Source organism: Oncorhynchus nerka, linkage group LG28, assembly GCF_034236695.1.
Source record: "Oncorhynchus nerka isolate Pitt River linkage group LG28, Oner_Uvic_2.0, whole genome shotgun sequence".
Classification (NCBI taxonomy): Eukaryota; Metazoa; Chordata; class Actinopteri; order Salmoniformes; family Salmonidae; genus Oncorhynchus; species Oncorhynchus nerka.
The window spans coordinates 32,922,130-32,942,136 of record NC_088423.1 but is presented as its reverse complement, the minus strand read 5'-3'; the positions used below and the strand labels follow the sequence as shown (position 1 = coordinate 32,942,136).

General features: G+C 40.2%; 1 protein-coding gene across 3 annotated transcripts; it reads left to right on the top strand.

Annotated features, from left to right (window-relative positions):
* The first annotated feature begins 1,952 nt into the window (after positions 1-1,952).
* Positions 1,953-19,676, top strand: LOC115113156 (cilia- and flagella-associated protein 36-like). Of its 3 annotated transcripts, XM_029640462.2 has the most exons (12): positions 2,176-2,315; positions 4,204-4,268; positions 4,509-4,610; positions 10,668-10,782; positions 11,109-11,196; positions 17,164-17,320; positions 17,879-17,978; positions 18,106-18,266; positions 18,475-18,618; positions 18,713-18,787; positions 18,931-19,038; positions 19,117-19,676. In XM_029640462.2, the coding sequence occupies exons 1-12, from the start codon at positions 2,213-2,215 to the stop codon at positions 19,198-19,200; spliced, it is 1,302 nt and encodes a 433-aa protein (XP_029496322.2). In that variant the 5' UTR covers positions 2,176-2,212; the 3' UTR covers positions 19,201-19,676. The 3 variants fall into 3 exon arrangements, with proteins under 3 accessions (XP_029496323.1, XP_029496324.1, XP_029496322.2); XM_029640463.2 differs by lacking the exon at positions 18,713-18,787 and having other exon boundaries at positions 1,953-2,315; XM_029640464.2 differs by lacking the exons at positions 18,713-18,787; positions 18,931-19,038 and having other exon boundaries at positions 1,956-2,315.
* The last annotated feature ends 331 nt before the right edge of the window (positions 19,677-20,007 follow it).

Here is a 20,007-nt window from a genome sequence, read left to right as displayed (position 1 = left end):
GCAAAAGTAACATAATATATCTTTCATGTAAGTCGCTCTGGATAAGAGCGTCTGCTAAATGACTTAAATGTAAATGTAAAAACATAGGTAGTGTTCATAATGGTAAAGAAGTATTTTGCAAGGTTTTCCCAAAATTCTGACACAAATTTACATTCAAAGAACAAGTGAGACAGATTCTCACCTTCCTTTTCACAGAAAACGCAGATATCATCAATTGCTACAAATTTGGATATCATAGAATTACATGCATATATCTCAACTTAACTTTGTTTGGTATACAATATTTGTAAGGCCTTAACCATGCATTTTTCTAGACAATGTCAAGAATAAGCCTGTTCCAGAAAAACTTTCCTCTCTGTGTGAGTTGGTTTTGTGAATGAAGAATTTGTCTTATATATTTATTACAACAAGATTTCTGGATAAACTTTGTGATCATTACCAAAGCTAAGATTAGATCACTGGGAATGTCTTTGACCATAGAAATAAACTCTCTGAAAGGTATTGGAAACTCTTTCAATGTTATAAATAGTTCATATGTGAGAATATTACCCTTGTTGTCGAAAACATCAAGAACAAAGTCAATATTCCTCTTATGCCAGCTGGGGTAGAACAATGACTTATTCCTTACAGTTATGTCTGAATTATTCCACAAAAGAGCTTTATGTGGGGAAAAATTGTGCAGGAAATATATTTTCCAGGCCATTAAAGCTTGTTGGTGAAACCTAGCCAATTTAGCAGGTAATCTATAAGGAATATAATTACACTTCAGTAAAAATTGAAGACCTCCCAATTTATTAAATACATTATTTGGAATAAAATACCATATTGAATCAGTATTGATCAAACATCTTTTCAACCAGTTTATTGTGAAAGTGTTATTTATGTCAACAAAATCCAACACTTCTAGACCGCCTTCAGCTCTTTTGTTAGAAAGGACTGACTTTTTTAGTTTGTGAGACTTATTTTTCCAGATGAAGTCAAGAAAGGTCTTATTCATCTCTTTACAAGTAGCAGGATTTATACATAACGATAATGAGGGGTACACAAAACGAGGCAGTCCCTCTGCCTTGGACAAAAGTACTCTCCCAAGTATAGAAAGATCTCTTTGTAGCCAATTATTGAATATATTTTTGGTTTTCTTAATTTTAGGAGAGAAATTCAAATGTTGTCTGTGTTTTTTTGACAGATGTATACCTAGGATAGGATAAAGTAATCCTTCTCACCCCCCTTAAAAGATTTAGATGCACTATTGTAAAGTGGCTGCTCCACTGGATGTCATAAGGTGAATGCACCAATTTGTAAGTCGCTCTGGATAAGAGCGTCTGCTAAATGACTTAAATGTAAATGTATGTATTCCTAAATATTTAACACAGTCCTTTATAGGAATATTTTCTATTTCTTTATCATCAGAGTCAAATAAACATAATATTTCACATTTACAAACATTCAGTTTTAATCCTGATGCTCATGACGTCAGAGGAAGACAATAATACCGCGTTCAAAACAACTGGGAACTCGGAAATCTCTGACTTTAAGATTTCAGTGTGTTCAAGACAGCTTGGGAAAAACGAGTTCCATCTGGGAAAATCGTTTGGAACAGTCATTATACCCTGAATTCCAAGTCGGGAACTAGGGCATCTTTCTAGAGCTCTGACCTGAGGACCACTGACGTCATAATTTGACCTCGTTTTTTCCGAGTACCCGGTTGTGTTGAAAGCACCATAAAATGTTAATATGATCGGGTGTGACTGATGGGAGAAAAAAATATCCCAGAAATTATATGAACAGAAATTCACATTTTGGTCAAAAATAATCAGTGTCATGTATAAGACTTAAGTGTCAACAATAGAATAGAACAATATACACACTTTTCTTGTGAAAACCCCTTTCATTCTCTCTTCGAACCTTGTCAAATCCACACTCCCACTGCTCTCACTTGACCGACTACGTTCTACTTGTAGAACGTAATCGGTCACCATAGGAACCGGGACCGATTTGGTGTCAACCCTTTCGAAATTCATGAGTGCGCTTTTTCAGATTTTATGCAGCTACCAAAGCATGTTACGGAGAGGGATAATAACAATGGACTAGCTTGCTAGCTAGATCTCAACAAATGTATGGATCCTTAGACTTCACTTGTGCATTGTTGTACAATTTCAGGGCTAAACTTCCTCGCCTGAAGAACATTATAGGGTGTTATTTATTAGCCAACATGGCTGAGGATAGCGAGTGGGTTGTGGAGAGCATCGCTGGATATTTGTCAAGTCCCGAATGGGTCATACCAGTTACGGACTTCATGGAAAGCAAATGTACAGGTAAGGCCATTTATTTTATATATATTTTTTACGATAAGGGAAATTGTTAAACGGTTTATAGGACCGGGATTACACATGCTATAATCAATGCTTTGCACCCGAGTTAGCTAGCTAGCCAGCTAACTTAACGTTAGCAGGCTTTTCTGAGTACTTTAGCTAGCTAACGTTAACTGTTGTTAGATTTTACTCTCTTAATCAGTCTGTAACACTACATTTAATTGGTACATTTAGCTATACAGCCCGATACATCGTGTAAATGTTCCTTACACGCCAGAATGTTTAATCAAATTACATTTCAACTTATTCTACTGGTTGTCAGTGCAGTTTGTCCTTTAAGAAAACATATCCACTGGAAAGTATTGTTTACCCGATTTTTCAGAGAGCTGGTAACGTTAGGTACACGGTTCGGTTAGATTGGATATTCGGGTTTTCTCCTCAATAGCTATTGAACCAATCAAGCGTGCCATGGACAATGAAAATAGTATATTCTGAATCAGGGTGGAGAATATATATATATATATATATATATATATATATATATTTATTTATTGAAATCATGGAATGGCGTGCTTTGTTCAATAGTTTAATTGAAGTGTTGGAATAATGATTACACCAATATTTTATATACATATTAGATGGCTGACATGGGGTGCTGTTTGAAGCCACGGTGCCTCATTTTGGCACTCCCCTAATTTAAAAATATATATTTTGGAAGCTATATAAATGCATTTATTAATGTATACAGTTGTTTTGCCACGTATTTTATTACAGACACCATAATGCATACTTTTAAATACTTTTATATAAGCTAAACATAAATACAAATCCATAAAAACATTATCCTTAAAGTAGGATTTTTTTGAAAGTTCTAATGTTACTGTCCCCACTACAACAAAAAATACATGTGATTTGTGTCCTTTAATTGAAATACTGTACAATTCCCTTCGTTCCTATGGAGAACTGCTTCTTCTTGGGAATGCCAATATGGCCGATCGGTGGCTTCAAAGCCTCTCCTTGGCCAATACATAGAATCAGCAATCCAGGGTTTATAAATATCATTGGATTATACCCCAGTTCGGGTGTGTATTCATTACTGAAACCGTTTACCATTTTAAGAACCAAACAGAAGCAAATAGACCATAACATTTGTTTCTATATGACAAATTCAGATAGGTCCCGCCCTGTTTTGTTTAATTTGCATCTATTTAAGAACTGTTTTGGCACAGACTGAATACACCCCAGTTGTTTACATTGTTTGGAATGCATCAGTGCTTCACATGTTTGAGTGACATCAATCCAATTATTGGAAATTATAAATTAGTACTTTGATGCAAAGAAGCTAGCTAGTTAGCTAGCTAGCTAGCTAGCTAATCTGCCTGGCTCACGCTAGTTAGTTACCATTCATTTAAGCCACTCGCTTGTGGAACTGTCACACTGTAGCAACAACGGTGCTTAACCAAAATAACAATCACCTCAGTTGCCAAATTTCCCTGTGCCAGAGGCCAGTTTTTCAAAAATTATCAGGATTTTGCATATTGGATAGGATAAAATGCATAGGAATAGAATGTGAGTCCCAATTTAAGACAATTATTTGTCCGTTCTATTAATTGCATTTCTATACATTTAATTATGTATGTATGTGTGTGCGTACATATATTTATATGTTTGTGTAGATATATTCTGTATATATAACCTAATATATTATATAACCTAACTTTTGTAATCCGATGTTAGATAGGCACACATGAAAATGTGATGTTTGTTGGTATTGTTTATGATGATGGATTAAAAAACACAGCTGCAAATCAGGAATACATAATGTCGGTAGTGTCCCCCTAGTTGTTTAATTGAGATTATGCATAGTTCACCAATTTTGATTTTATTTCAGTTTTTGACGACGAAGATGAGAATAAATTGACTTATACAGATATTCATCAGCAGTACAAGCATTTGGTGAGTAGCTAGTCTTTTAGAATGGCTTGCAACATTAATATGCATTGGGTTATTGTGCAAGTTTTCTTATTTTGATTATTTAACGTTACACATGCATCTTAAATATAAATATTTTTTGATCTACAATTCCAAGTAGACCTAAATCAAAATGTGAAATGGATGAGTTAGCTTTTCAGTGTCTTAACATCACATGTTTTGTCTTTGGAAAACAGTGATGCAAGTAGCCACATTTATTTTCAGGTGGAGAAGTTGTTAGAAACCTACATGCAAGAGGTTGGCATCAATGAGCAGCAGTTTTTGGAGGCATGCTCCTCTCCTTTCGCCAAGTCCAAAACCTTACAGGTAAGCGCGATAATCATTACATTTACATTTAACATTTAAGTCATTTAGCAGACGCTCTTATCCAGAGCGACTTACAAAATTGGTGCGTTCACCTTAAGACATCCAGTGGAACAGCCACTTTACAATAGTGCATCTAAATCTTTTAAGGGGGGTGAGAAGGATTACTTTATCCTATCCTAGGTATTCCTGAAAGAGGTGGGGTTTCAGGTGTCTCCGGAAGGTGGTGATTGACTCCGCTGTCCTGGCGTCGTGAGGGAGTTTGTTCCACCATTGGGGGGCCAGAGCAGCGAACAGTTTTGACTGGGCTGCGCGGGAACTGTACTTCCTCAGTGGTAGGGAGGCGAGCAGGTCAGAGGTGGATGAACGCAGTGCCCTTGTTTGGGTGTAGGGCCTGATCAGAGCCTGGAGGTACTGAGGTGCCGTTCCCCTCACAGCTCCGTAGGCAAGCACCATGGTCTTGTAGCGGATGCGAGCTTCAACTGGAAGCCAGTGGAGAGAGCGGAGGAGCGGGGTGACGTGAGAGAACTTGGGAAGGTTGAACACCAGACGGGCTGCGGCGTTCTGGATGAGTTGTAGGGGTTTAATGGCACAGGCAGGGAGCCCAGCCAACAGCGAGTTGCAGTAATCCAGACGGGAGATGACAAGTGCCTGGATTAGGACCTGCGCTGCTTCCTGTGTGAGGCAGGGTCGTACTCTGCGGATGTTGTAGAGCATGAACCTACAAGAACGGGCCACCGCCTTGATGTTAGTTGAGAACGACAGGGTGTTGTCCAGGATCACGCCAAGGTTCTTAGCGCTCTGGGAGGAGGACACAATGGAGTTGTCAACCGTGATGGCAAGATCATGGAACGGGCAGTCCTTCCCCGGGAGGAAGAGCAGCTCCGTCTTGCCGAGGTTCAGCTTGAGGTGGTGATCCGTCATCCACACTGATATGTCTGCCAGACATGCAGAGATGCGATTCGCCACCTGGTCATCAGAAGGGGGAAAGGAGAAGATTAATTGTGTGTCGTCTGCATAGCAATGATAGGAGAGACCATGTGAGGTTATGACAGAGCCAAGTGACTTGGTGTATAGCGAGAATAGGAGAGGGCCTAGAACAGAGCCCTGGGGGACGCCAGTGGTGAGAGCGCGTGGTGAGGAGACAGATTCTCATCTTTTTCATACGCTGCCACAAATACGCAAGATACGTAGATTTAGATGAGTGTGCAGTTTTACAATGCAAATGGTTTCAGATAACAGAACCTCTACAAACAATTGCACAGTAGGAGAGTTGTCTTTTTAATATAAGGCATATTTTTAGATACAAGATTAATGCCACTCTGCTCTGTCACTTGCTCCATCATGCCTCTTGTGATGACCAATATCTAGGGGATTTGTATGATGATGATGACATCCAATGGTTGCTGGAGATTTTCCAGCTCTTGGTCTCTTACTTTGGACTCTGGCCTTACGGAACAGGCTATATTCTGTATCTGGTCATAATTCAATAGCCTCCATCTCATGATGATTCATTTAATGCACCATTAACGCCATATAGCCTGTTATGTATTTGTTATGGTTCAGTGAAGAACATCCCATGGCCCCTAAATGATTCCTGTATGCGAGGGAATTCATTAGTGATGACTTATTAATGTAATGTTACACACAGTAGGCTACCTGACGTCTCAGACCTAACACCTCTAACAGTAGAGATTAGCTCTTTGACATCCCAAAGGCATTGTTGCTTGCTGATGAAGTCAAGTGTCAATTTTCAGGTCTGCTCATAGGGATTACCTAAACTGGAAGCTAATCAAGTCATTTGGGATTATTATTGCACAGTGCAGGAAGAAGTAGTGGACAGTGCTAGTGTCCCTAAAAATGCCACTGAGGTAGCCTAATATGGGATGCTACTTTTTTTTAGGACTCCCTATTATATTGTTACTATTTAAACATGTAACTTTGGGCCATATCCAATCAAACTCAATTACCAGGTTTCTGAGATAAATTCAAACCGTGATTCTTTTTGCACTAGAAGCCAGCCTAGGTTATGCACATTTGGTGTGTTAGGTAAACAAACGATGTTTACAGTGTTTCTTTTTGTGCCAGAATAATCACTTATCCTGTAGACCCAGGGGCACAACTTTGGTTTTAGAACTGGAGGGGACATAATATTATGACTCTTTTTTTTTTGCAAATCCCGCCTCTCCCATCTCCTCATTGGTTTTTAGGAGCATATACCCACATGGGTGCTTTAAAAGATGAACTGAGGTCCACACTCCAGTCCAGTTGGTAGTGGTAATGCACCTTGGTTGCCAACCGCCATATAAAGTCCAAAAAATAATCTTGAAGGAAGAGAAATGACTATAAACGAACTTGGTTTACACTTTTATCTATGGATTAATTGTCGGAGTAGAGGACCATGTGCATTTCAGGTAAAATAACAACCCAATGTTTATATCTCAGGACAAATTAGCTAGATAAATCAAACTAGCTAAATTGCCATAAATGTTTAATGCTTTTCAACTTGTCCCCGAATTAATATAGTTGGTTCAGAGTAGGGATGCACGATATATCGGTGAACATATCGGAATCGGACGATATTAGCTAAAAATGCCAACATTGGTATCGGCCCGATGTCTAGTTTAATGGCCGATGTGCAAAATCGATGTCAAAGCAGACGTGCTACCTATAACGTTGGTACATGACGTAATGACGCCACGTAAAATGTTGTGTTACACGTGCAACACAGCATTCCTAACCTAGCCCACAATGTCTGCTGTGTGGATCGAGCAGTCATTTGAAAGAGTATGAACATTTCAGCAAGACAACAAGACAAAGGCTATATCCATTAATGCCAAGATAACGGAATTCATTGCCCTTGACAATCAACCGTTCTCTTTTGTGGTTGATGTTGGCTTTCGCGACTGGTTGAGCACCGGTACACACTACCAAGTGCGCTATTTCCCTACCGGAGTTACACGGTAATAGCATCACTGCTATTAGCTTCACGACATACTATGGAACGCCGTTTGGGTCATTGCATGTCAAAGATACACGTCAAATAACACTATTTGACAAATTTGACGCATTAAATAAGCTTTTAATTTAACATGTCAAATAACACAGTTCTATTACAGAATGTTGTGTGTTCTGAATTTGCATATGCAAGCCAAGCACCATCACTACTATCAGTAGCACTGTCAAAGCTGCACAAAAACGTCTACAAACAAGCACACACCGGCCACGAACGATGTGTTTACAATACCACGTTGGTAATAAAGCATTATTTGTTAGACCGCAACTTCTGGGGTAACTAGCACAAATACAAAGAGCCTGAAAACAATGAGCAATAGAAACTGCAGTCATTTTCATTATTCTTAGGAATGATTTAGGAATCCTTGTGAGTAACTATTAGCTAGGTAGCCACTTGTTGTTCGCCTATTGAAATTGAACTGCAGTTCATGAAAATAAATAGCTAGCCAGCTACTTAACCCTGTTGCCAAAGGCTAATGTTATAAGCAGCCAGCTAGTTTCATCTGGCTAGTGAGGCTCGACTGGACCGGGTTATGTGTTGTGAAGCTAGCCACAATAAGGATTAGGCACATTAGTGGAATTTGCGGTTTGCCTTCAAAATAAAATTACCTTTTTGAAAGTGATGCAGAAGGTTACAATTGGTGGAGTCATGCCATATTTAGACTAGATAATGTTAAACAAGGTTGGAATGTGAAGCAATGAAATGCGGTATGAGTCTACTCAGTGACACCCACAGAACACAACTGTGAAGAGTTTACGCAAATATTAGCATTGTAGCTCTTATCGCGGGACGGTGACTGTGTGAAATCACCTCCCCAGTCAGCCTATTGTGTGTATTGACATTCATATTGCACTGTACAGCTTTACCTAAGGATTGGGGATCAATTAAATGGGGTATCACTCTACTCAATTACTCAAGCTATTTTTTTTTCCAATGTCCTCCTCCGAGTTATCAGACTCCAAAACATCCACACAGTATTGTTTTTCCTCCGGAATAGTGTTCAAAACACATAGGTAGACAATAAATGTGGCTCAATTCACAGTTGTTTCAGAGTCCCGCAATAAGAGCTACAACGCTAATGTTCTCTGGGTGTCACTGAGTATTCTGATACCCCATGTCATTGATCCACAATCCATAGGTAAAGCTGTACAGTGAAATTTGTATGACCACAATGCAATTCTAAAGTATAATACATCCAGTGTGATTTCAACAGATTTGTCAAATTGACAAATGATTGTCTTTTGTTGATTTCATATAACAACATTCCAACCTCGTTTAGCATGATCTATTCAATTATGGCATAATTCGACTATTTGTATTCATTAGCATCACTGTCAATGACATACTTTTATTTAGAAGGCTAACCGCAAAGTCCACTATTGTGGCTAGTCCTTATTGTGGCTAGCTTTACAGAGATGGGTCCGACCACCATTAAGCAAATAAGAACAGTCTTATAAATTAGGGTTATTTTAGATGATGACACCAAGCTATATAGTTAGCTAGATAACTATAGCTACTGAAACAGATTATGTCGTTTTGCTATGTTTTTGGGGAAGAACATTGTTTGCATCCATGAGCTAGCTAGCTTTCCTTTATGACCAGCACTGTAATGTGTAATAACTACGTAAAAAAATGAATGAACACGTTAAATTATTATGTGACGTGCAGTCATATTCAGGTCCTGATTGGTCAACAAGCATATTTGACACGTCAAATAGTGTTATTTGACATGTATCTTTTTTGACACGCAAAGACCCAAACCGCGTTCCATGTAAATACTGGTTGAGAATGGAATGACTGAACAAATGAACAAACAAACAGCACATCAAGTAAGTGAAAGAAATAGGTTTTGATTATGTTTTACTGGTAATGGGGACATACGTAAATGCCAACAGCATAACTTTTTGAACAGTGTCGTGTGTAACCTTTATTTAACTAGGCAAGTCAGTTAATTTACAATGACGGCCTACCCCGGCCAAACTCGGATGACGATGGGCCAATTGTGTGCCGCCTATGGGACTCCCAATCATGGCCAGATGTGATACAGCCTGGATTCGAACTAGGGACTATAGTGACGCCTCTTGCACTGAGATGCAGTGCTTTAGAACACTGCGTCCGTGTGTTAACTATTTAACTGTACTAGAATGCTTAAATGGCCGCAAAAAATGTAAATATTGGTATAGTTGTATTTTTTTTTTTTGAAAGGAAAATATCGGATATGGGTATCCGCCAAAAATGTCATATCGGTGCATCACTAGTTCGTTGTGATATTTCAACCTGCGTGTCCTGATCGAGTCTGGTGTGGGTGGACAAAATCAACATGCGCGTGGACACACACGCGAGCGGTCTGGTCAGTATGTAATGCTTTCCTGCAAAACATTCAAGTTAATTTACAGCCTAGATCTTCTTGAAATGCTTCCTCCTCGTCGTGGACTGAGGAGCATGTCCCATCATGTTCAACTCCATGGCCAAAGAATGTATGGACCTGCATGACAATACACAATAGGAAATAGTTCCAGTATATAATAATGATGTATTCTGTTTCTCCATCTGGTGATGTTGGTTTGTGAGCCTGAGACGGTTAGCTTCTGGAATTCAGGTAGACCTGATCTATGACAGGATTAGTGGGCCAGGCCTGAATTGGGTTAGTGAGATATAGGAACAGCTCAAGGGAGCTATTCCTGATGGAGAGTGTTACTTAGTCCCAGATCCAGCGGTGCCCTCTGGGACTTACCTGGGCCAGAAAAAGACATCAGGTGTGTGTGATAGAGAGAGAGAGAGAGAGAGCGAGAGCTAGTTTCAACCCTAACCATGCTGTTGGCCCACTGTAACAATGACCGAGCCAACTGCCAAGAGTGCACACCTGGAGGCAGTAGAAAGTACAAGCATGATCTAGCCAAAATAGTTAGATAATGTTAAAAATTATTTGTGCTTGTTATTAACTTGTTACTAACCCCTTTTTGACTGTTTGTTCAATGTCCATCCTAATTACTATTAGATAGGCCTAACTATTTTCTGCTCCTGTCCTGTCTACCTTGGTACAGGCTGTATTCCATCCTGTCCTGGCCACAGATGACTTCCAGATGTTCAGGGCTCTCATGGTACAGAAGAATATGGAGCTGCAGCTCCAGGCGCTGCGTGTCATTAAAGAGAGAAATGGTAGGCTTATTGGCCTTGTCAGAGTTGTCACACAACTCCCAATTAGGGTTACAGAATCCTATAACTTTCCAAAAATGTCCAGATTTTCCAGAAGTCCTGTTTGGAGGATTCTGGATTTCCTGATTATTCTCTTGATTCTCTGAGTCTTTCAAGTGGGATTTCTGTAGAAAATATGGGAAAGTGACTTGATATTTTTGCAGCCCAGGTCCTAATGCTTGCTTACCATACCTGCTTATATTCTACATTCACACACACACTATGGTACTGATGAGCCTACACTTTCTAAAACGACACCAATTAAACCGTTTCTTCTAATGTGTGCGTAGGCGCTCTACCTGAGTGTCTCACAGATGGAGCAGATGTGATGAGTGAGCTGGAGAAGCAGGAGCTGAAGATTCTTCAGGAGGTGCTCAAGTAAGAGACATAGAACTGAGGCCTTTCCACCCAATCTCATACATGCACTGTGACTCTGTAATTTATTGATGTAATTTTATAGGAAAAGTGTTTTCATCAGGATCTCATCAATGATGTAGGCCTTTGTGTAGTTTTCTTTACTCATTGGAGCATACATAGGGCCCATAGTTTTTCCTGAGCACATCCTTAGACCTTGAAAAAGCTCCAATGATGGTCTATAACCAGGGTCTGGAGGCTTTCCTGGTCAGGACATTTGGTCATGAACAACTCCTGGCTCTAAGCATTATGCTATGTATGCTAATGCACTTGGCTACAAAAGTATCCATTTTGATGTTTGTGTTCTGTACAGTGTGCTGGTGTTTGCTCTGGTTGCAAATCCAATGTCCTCTTTTGGGATCAGTGTATTTGTATTATTATGGATCCCCATTCCTGGGGTCCAGCCAAATTAATGCAGTTAAACCATTTTAAAAACATTACAATAAATTCACAACACATTAAGTGTGTGCCCTCAGGCCACTACTCTCCTATCACATATCTACAACACAAAATCCATGTGTACATGTGTGTATAGTGCAGTGCGTATGTTATCGTGATTGTGTCTCTTCACAGACCCCGCTGTTCAATAAGGTGTATTTTGTATATATATATATATATATACACATATATTTTTTAAAATCTGATTCTATTGCTTGCATCAGTTACCCTGATGTGGAATACAGTTCCATGTAGCCATGGCTCTATGCAGTACTGTGTGCCTCCCATAGTCTGTTCCACACATGGGGGCTGTGAAGAGACCTCTGGTGGCATTTTCAAATTTTTTTCACCTTTATTTAACCAGGTAGGCTAGTTGAGAACAAGTTCTCATTTACAACTGCGACCTGGCCAAGATAAAGCAAAGCAGTTCGACACATACAACAACACAGAGTTACACATGGAATAAACAAACATACAGTCAATAATACAGTAGAAAAAGTATATATACAGTGTTTGCAAATGAGGTAGGATAGGGGAGGTAAGGCAATAAATAGGTCATGGTGGCAAAGTAATTACAATATAGCAATTAAACACTGGAACGGTAGATGTGCAGAAGATGAATGTGCAAGTAGAGATACTGGGGTGCAAAGGAGTGAGATAAATAAATACAGTATTGGGATGAGGTAGTTGGATGGGTTATGTGCAGTGATCTGTGAGCTGCTCTGACAGCTGGTGCTTAAAGCTAGTGAGGGGGATATGAGTCTCCAGCTTCAGTGATTTTTGCAGTTCGTTCCAGTCATTGGCAGCAGAGAACTGGAAGGAAAGGCGGCCAAAGGAAGAATTGGCTTTGGGGGTGACCAGTGAGATATACCTGCAGGAGCGCGTGCTACGGGTGGGTGCTGCTATGGTGACCAGTGAGCTGAGATAAGGCAGGGTTTTACCTAGCAGAGACTTGTAGATGACCTGGAGCCAGTGGGTTTGGTGACGTGTATGAAGCAAGGGCCAGCCAAGGAGAGCGTACAGGTCGCAGTGGTGGGTAGTATATGGGGCTTTGGTGACAAAACGGATGGCACTGTGATAGACTGCATCCAATTTGTTGAGTAGAGTGTTGGAGGCTATTTTGTAAATGACATCGCCAAAGTCGAGGAACGGTAGGATGGTCAGTTTTACGAGGGTATGTTTGGCAGCATGAGTGAAGGATGCTTTGTTGCGAAATAGGAAGCTGATTCTAGATTTAATTTTGAATTGGAGATGCTTAATGTGAGTCTGGAAGGAGAGTTTACAGTCTAACCAGACACCTAGGTATTTGTAGTTGTCCACATATTCTAAGTCAGAACCGTCCATAGTAGTGATGCTGGACGGGCGGGCAGGTGCGGGCAGCGATCGGTTGAAAAGCATGTAAAAGCATGTCTTTTGGGGTATGCATGGGTGTCCGAGCTGTGTGCTACTAGTTCAAACAGACAGCTCAGTGCATTCAACATTCAACCTCTCACAAATACAAGTAGTGATGAAGTCAATCTCTCCTCCACATTGAGCCAGGAGAGATTGACATGCATATTATTAATGTTAGTTCTCTGTGTACATCCAAGGGCCAGCTGTGCTGCCCTGTTCTGAGCCAATTGCAATTTTCCTAAGTCCCTCTTTGTGGCACCTGACCACATGACTGAACAGTAGTCCAGGTACAACAAAACTAGGGCCTATAGGACCTGCCTTGTTGATAGTGCTGTTTAGGCAGAAGCAGCACTTTATTATTGACAGACTTCTCTCCATCTTAGCTACTGTTGTATTAATATGTTTTAACCATGACAGTTTACAATCCAGGGTTACTCCAAGCAGTTTAGTCACCTCAACTTACTCAATTTCCCCATTATTTATTATAAGATTTTGTTGATGTTTAGGGTTTAGTGAATGATTTGTACAATGCTTTTAGTTTTAGAAATATTTAGGACTAACCTATTCCTTGCCACCCATTCTGAAACTAACTGCAGCTCTTTGTTAAGTGTTGCAGTCATTTCAGTCGCTATAGTAGCTGACGTGTATAGTGTTGAGTCATCCACATACATAGACACACTGGCTTTACTCAAAGCCTGTGGCATGTCATTAGTAAATAAATTCAAAAGTAAGGGGCAGCTAGACAGCTGCCCTGGGGAATTCCTGATTCGACCTGGATTATGTCAGAGATCCTTCCATTAAAGAACACCCTCTGTGTTCTGTTAGACAGGTAACTCTTTATCCACAATATAACAGGGGGTGTAAAGCCATAACACATACGTTTTTCCAGTAGCAGATTATGATCAATAATGTCAAAAAAGCCTCACTGAAGTATAACACAAACTTAATAAGCATGGGTAACAGGCTATTTGGTCGGCTATTTGAGCCAGTAAAGGGGGCTTTACTATTCTTATGTAGGGGAATTACTTTTTTATCCCTCCAGGCCTGGGGGCACACACTTTCTTTCTAGTAGGCTTAAATGAAAGATATGGCAAAAAGGTCTGTCAATATCATCTGCTATTATCCTCAGTAATTTTCCATCCAAGTTGTCAGATCCCGGTGGCTTGTCATTGTTGATAGACAGCAATCATTTTTTCACCTTTTCAATACATGCTTTACGAAATTCAAAATTACAATCCTTGGCTTTCATAATTTGATCAGATGTGTAGTGTCAGCGTTTGTTGCTGGAATGTCATGCCTAAATTTGCTCATCTTGCAAATGAAAAAATTATTAAAGTAGTTGGCAATATCAGTGGGTTTTGTGATGAATTTCATTTAAGGTGCTTTTTACTATCATTCTTTATATAATGTATTTGTTTCATAGTATAGTTTCTTCTTTTTACTGACTTTAGTCACATGATTTCTCAATTTGTAGTACATTTGCTAATCGGTTGTGCTGCCAGACTTATTTGCCATACCTTTTGCCTCATCCCTCTCAGCCATACAATTTTTTAATTCCTCATCATTTCAAGGGGATTTAACAGTTTTTTGTCATTTTCTTAATGGGTGTATGTTTATTAGTAAGTGGGATAAGCAATTTCATAAATGTGTCATCAACATAAGAATCACTACAAAATGTGTTGTATTACCGCTCAACATCTACGGGATCGGTGTCCCCCTGATCATAGGGCAGTCTTGATACAACATTTTGAACAAGAATCCAATGGTTCATTTGATCAGTCTAAACCTTTGCACATACACTGCTGCTAACTAGTGGCCAAAATCTAAATTGAGCCTGGGCTGGAATAATACATTATGGCCTTTCTCTTGCATTTCAAAACTGATGGTACAATTTAAAAAATCTATATTTTACCAGATCTGATGTGTTATTCTCCTACATTAATTTCACATTAACACAAATTAGAAAAGTGTTTCCTTTCAAATGGTATAATATGCATATCCTTGCTTCAGGTCCTGAGCTTCAGGCAATTAGATTTGGGTATGTCATTTCAGGCAAATCTTTTAAGAAATATATATATTTTTTTATAGGCCCAGCCTTTGGATCTTTGGTTTTCCTAGAAATGGCTACTATTTTGTTGGATTTGGATACTGCTTTAAAGGAAATTACTGCTGCATTAATAAAGATGTGATGAATACATGTTGATGATTTCATTTCTGTGCTCTTTGTAACTGCCTTGGTAGGTTGACCAGGTTGCAGGCACTGGGTACAGTTTGAAGCTGTTTCTTGAGTGGGCAGCTTGATGAAAGTCAATATTGAAATCACCCAGAAAATATACCTCTGTTGATATCACACACTCAAGCATTTCACACACATTATCCAGATACTGACTGTTAGCACTTGGTGGTCTATAGCAGCTTCCCACAAGAATGGGTTTTAGGTGAGGCAGATGAACCTGTAGCCATATTACTTCAACAGTATTTAACATGAGATCCTCTCTAAGCTTTACAGGAATGTGGTTCTTAATATAGACCGCAACACTGCAGCCATTGGCAATTCTGTAGATGTTATAACCATGTATTGCTACCACTATCATAAAAGGTATTATCTAAATTAGTTTCAGAGATAGAATATGAATGTCATCTGTTACTAGCAAGTTATTGACTTCATGAACCTTGTTTCTTAGGCTACATGTATGTTAAAGTGGGCTATTTTTAGCACTTTATGGACTGCTTGATTGTTTTCTTCGCTGGAAAGCTTAGCAAGAGTAGACATACTCATGCTATGTATGTTAGTGCAGGGTGAGCTGCACACAGTGGACTTCCTACTAGGGCACACCACCTCAGTGCTAACACTATAACTCTGATCCATAGGCACATGATTACTGCATATAGCTGTGGGATCAGCAGATACAGTCAGGGCAGTTAGAGGGACATGAATTAGGTTACTTACAGTACAATGACCCTGGGATAATGTACATTTGCTGAAGCATTATGACAATGGTAGGGATTAACTGAGCTGGGGTCATTGATAAGTAATTGTGTCCAATGCAGCCTTATAATGCGGTGAAAGGATCCAGGAACAAACGTGATTTGGATGGATACCATCCTCTTTATAAAATGAGCATTGTTTCCAGAAGGTATCAAAATTGTCAATAAATGTTATACCCACAGAGCTACAATAGTCTCAGAGCCAGTTATGGAGGGCTAAAAGTCTGCTGAAATGTTCAATGCCACGATTTAGGGAGGGCAGAGGGCCAGATATTATGGGGCGTTTGTTGGTGTCAAGCAGTTACACAATCAGTTTCTTTAAATTCCATCTTCAGCTGTTCTGAGCTGCCCTTCATAATGTCATTGAATCCCACATGAACCATGAAACTCAAATTCCTGATGTTTAAAATGTTTGGGAGCAGCTTATTGATGTCCTGTACTCATGCTCCTGGATAGCACAAAGTTTTTGCTCCATGGACTGAGACATTTCTCACCATTGAACTGCCCTTCTTTGGTCCTGATTGTCTTATTGAAGTCTCAGAGGGACATGTTATAGTTCTATGTGATGCGTCTTCATGCTTTGACTGTAAGTGGTCTAATCGGGGCATTAGATTGCTAGTTTACCCAGAGCTTTGAGATGTGCTTCACAAGAGCGAGGCCTATTTTATAGCACAGATTGTGTAGAGACCACTTGGCCTATGTTGCTCTCATATTAAGTTATGTTCTCGGCTATGCTCATCGAAAATGTTGCAACATTTTTGTGCTCTTCAAATCCTGTGTGATGGAAAGTTTCATCCTTGTTGAATTAAGCTGCTAATCAACTCAATTAAGAGATCATGATGGTGAGTGGCAGCAAGGTGATCACTAAGGACAGGAGCTTGGACTCATGCCAGCTTTGGGCCTTATAGTGTCTTTATAACACTCATACTTCAGTACTTTGTGGGTTAATGTACTGTATGTTGTTTAAGACTGGCAGTAGGCCAACCTTTATTCAACTACAAGTAACACATTCTTTGTCGTAAAGTAACCTCTCTTATCATCGGTGTTATGTGACTATCTAGGCCCAGAATAGGGGATTAATCTACTGATATCTCCCTCTATATGTTTGCACAGGATGTCAAAGGATGAATATGACCAAGAGATGGCTCTGAGACTGCAGTCAGAGGAGGAGATTGGATCCACGTCCAGAAGTTGCTCTGATAGGCCACTTCTAGAAGCAGCCAGCATCCAGACGACAGCCTCCACTCAACAGACAAACACCACCAACAAGGTGAGTTATGAATCTAATACTGACTCAACGGAGTGATGTAATACAAAAAGAATAAACACCAATGACTCTTTGCCTGCTTTCTTCAGAGTGTGATAAATGTGTCCTATTTCATGTATTGGGAGCTATAGTATTCTTCTGAGCCATGTAATTAAGCTTGTAATTAAGCATCAAATCAAAGGGGCAGTGATGAGTGCTGCAGCCAGCTGCTTACAGCCCCTGCATAGGCTACATATCATGTTTTTTTTCAATCAAAGTCATCTCAGAAAGACACTGTTTTTGCTGCATTATCGTTACAATGTGGTGTTTTAGCCTGTATATTAACCTATTGTGGGGTATGTGACAACTCTTGTATGTTGCACATGCGAAGGTGGGGAACAGTGGTGGCCAACAGCCCTCTGTCGCACTGGTGAATGGCAATGCAACCCCCCTAGTTATGCAATAGCAGATTGTGCGCACTGAACTGTTAGCTGTACAACCTGAACTTTATGAAGCTCAGTATGGCATTAGAACTGGAACAGCTAGATGCAATGACATGGCTGCCCTGTGCCCTCCCTGTAGGTGAACAGTTCATCTCAGAGGAAAGAGCCTGCTGTAGCTGGTGGTGGGCAGATAAGTCCAGCCAAGACCAGCACATCTGCCCTTTCTAAGTTGCCATCAGGTAATAGTACGGACTCTGTATACACTACTCTGTTCCCCTTGAAGCCTTTCCTGTAGCACATGAATGCTAAAAGGTTGAATATACTTCAGAGGGTATATGAGTAATAGATGGTTATGTGTTGATGCAGAGCGGCACAGTGCAGAGCCAAGGATCCTGCCTGCAGTGAGGGTTCCAGTGAAGGGCACCGAGCCTCCGGCTGTCTCCAGGGAGAAGGGGAGCAGCAGCCAGGCTGCAGAGGGATGGATAGAGGAGGCACGTAAGGAGGCTGGCATCTCCAAGCCATTCACAGTGAGTCTCTCCTACTGCATATACCATACATGCCATGTGTCATGCGCTGACTATAAATCACTCTGAATGAAAGCCTCCGCTGGATATCTTGATCGTGGGGGAAAAGCAACACTCAGGCAACAGTACATAGAAAGGAAACCTTGAAATGCTACATTACCAGTTTTGTTGGGAGACTGAGAACTGATGGATTGTGTTTCTGTGTGTTCAGGAGTTGTCAGCAGAGCAGCAAGAGCAACTCCAGCAAAGGGCACTGTACCTGAGGCAGCAGAGGGACAAGCTTCAGGCCATGAAAAAAGAGCAGAGACCCAAACCAGCCACACCAGAAACCCCAGCACCCACTCCCAGCACACCGGTAACATCACACCTTCTTCTATAATGTCTCTTCCTGTAAACATATGGGTAGTACTCCTCCATAAGACACACGTAACAGCTTTAATTTGTGGTAGATAATAATGCACACCTCGGCTGATGACTGCATAGCACCTGGGGTCAACTCTGGTCTTCCTGTCTCATTGTTTTTAGTGAGTTTCAATCCTTTCTCTTGATTTCCCCTGATATTTAGTCTCAGGTTTGTCCGTTTTGACATTCTTCCCTTTTTGAAGTTTGGATTTTCTCCTGCTCTTTATTCCCCTATCATTTTCTTTTGCCGCATTGCCAATCAAAGGACGATGGTCCCAAAATGAACGGGGGTGGTGCTAGTATAAATGAAGAGAGGGTCAATGCACCCCAGCCTGTGAGCTCTCCTTTGGGGGGACAGGAGAAGCAGCCCAAGGTGATCTGTTTGAGTGATGACATTTTGATTTCAGTGGTGCTACCGTTCAGAATTTGACTCACTTTGTTCTCTTCATAGGAGATCTCTGTCGAAGAAAAAAAGAAGTTGCAGAAAAGAAAACATCTGGCAGAAAAACTGAAAGAGGAAGTCATCAAAAAGTAAAACTGCAATATATCCCCCCCAGAGTGTAACTGTAGTCCAACTGGACCATCAATTCATTGGGAAGCTGAGATGGACTGTGCTTGTGAAGGGGCAACAGGAAATGTGCATTTGTAATGGAATGTAGTATTTCAATGGTTATTGATAGTCTTAAAGGGAATGACACATTGGTTTCCTTACTCTATAAGCAGTCTATGGGCAAGGTGACAACAATCCATGCTTTGGTTTAGTTTCCCTGGCACTGATTTGGAAATTATGCACAAACTATTCTAATATTGGTCCAATGACTTGAATATGATTTGTTCCACAAATGGTCAAATGTTAGCATGTGTTAACAGTGCCAGGGAAATTGTTTTGCTGTCATACCTGGTCTATAGACTGCTTACAGGGTAAGGAAACAAATTTAATTTTGTAATTTGGGTGAACTATCCCTTTGTATAATATGTGGTTTAATAAATATATTTTAAAGAAAATGTCAATTCTGCCAGAGATCTTGTGTAATAAACCTACAGGTCTGTGACAGGTGGTTAGCATGAAAAGATGCAATTAACTATCCATGCTTGTAGATAAGATGCTCTGAGGTATACATCCTGTTAAGTGTGAATAGGCATTAGGAAATGATCAGCACACAAATATACAAACTTTACTGTATATGAAAAATGTAAGGGTTGTAGTATTAACACAATTCAGAAAAATAAGCAGGTTGTTCACACATGTATTGCAGGTTCAAATCAATGTATATAAACCCTGGATTGCTGATGCTATGTATTGGCCATTGAGAACTTTGAAGCCTCTGGTCGGCCGTATTGA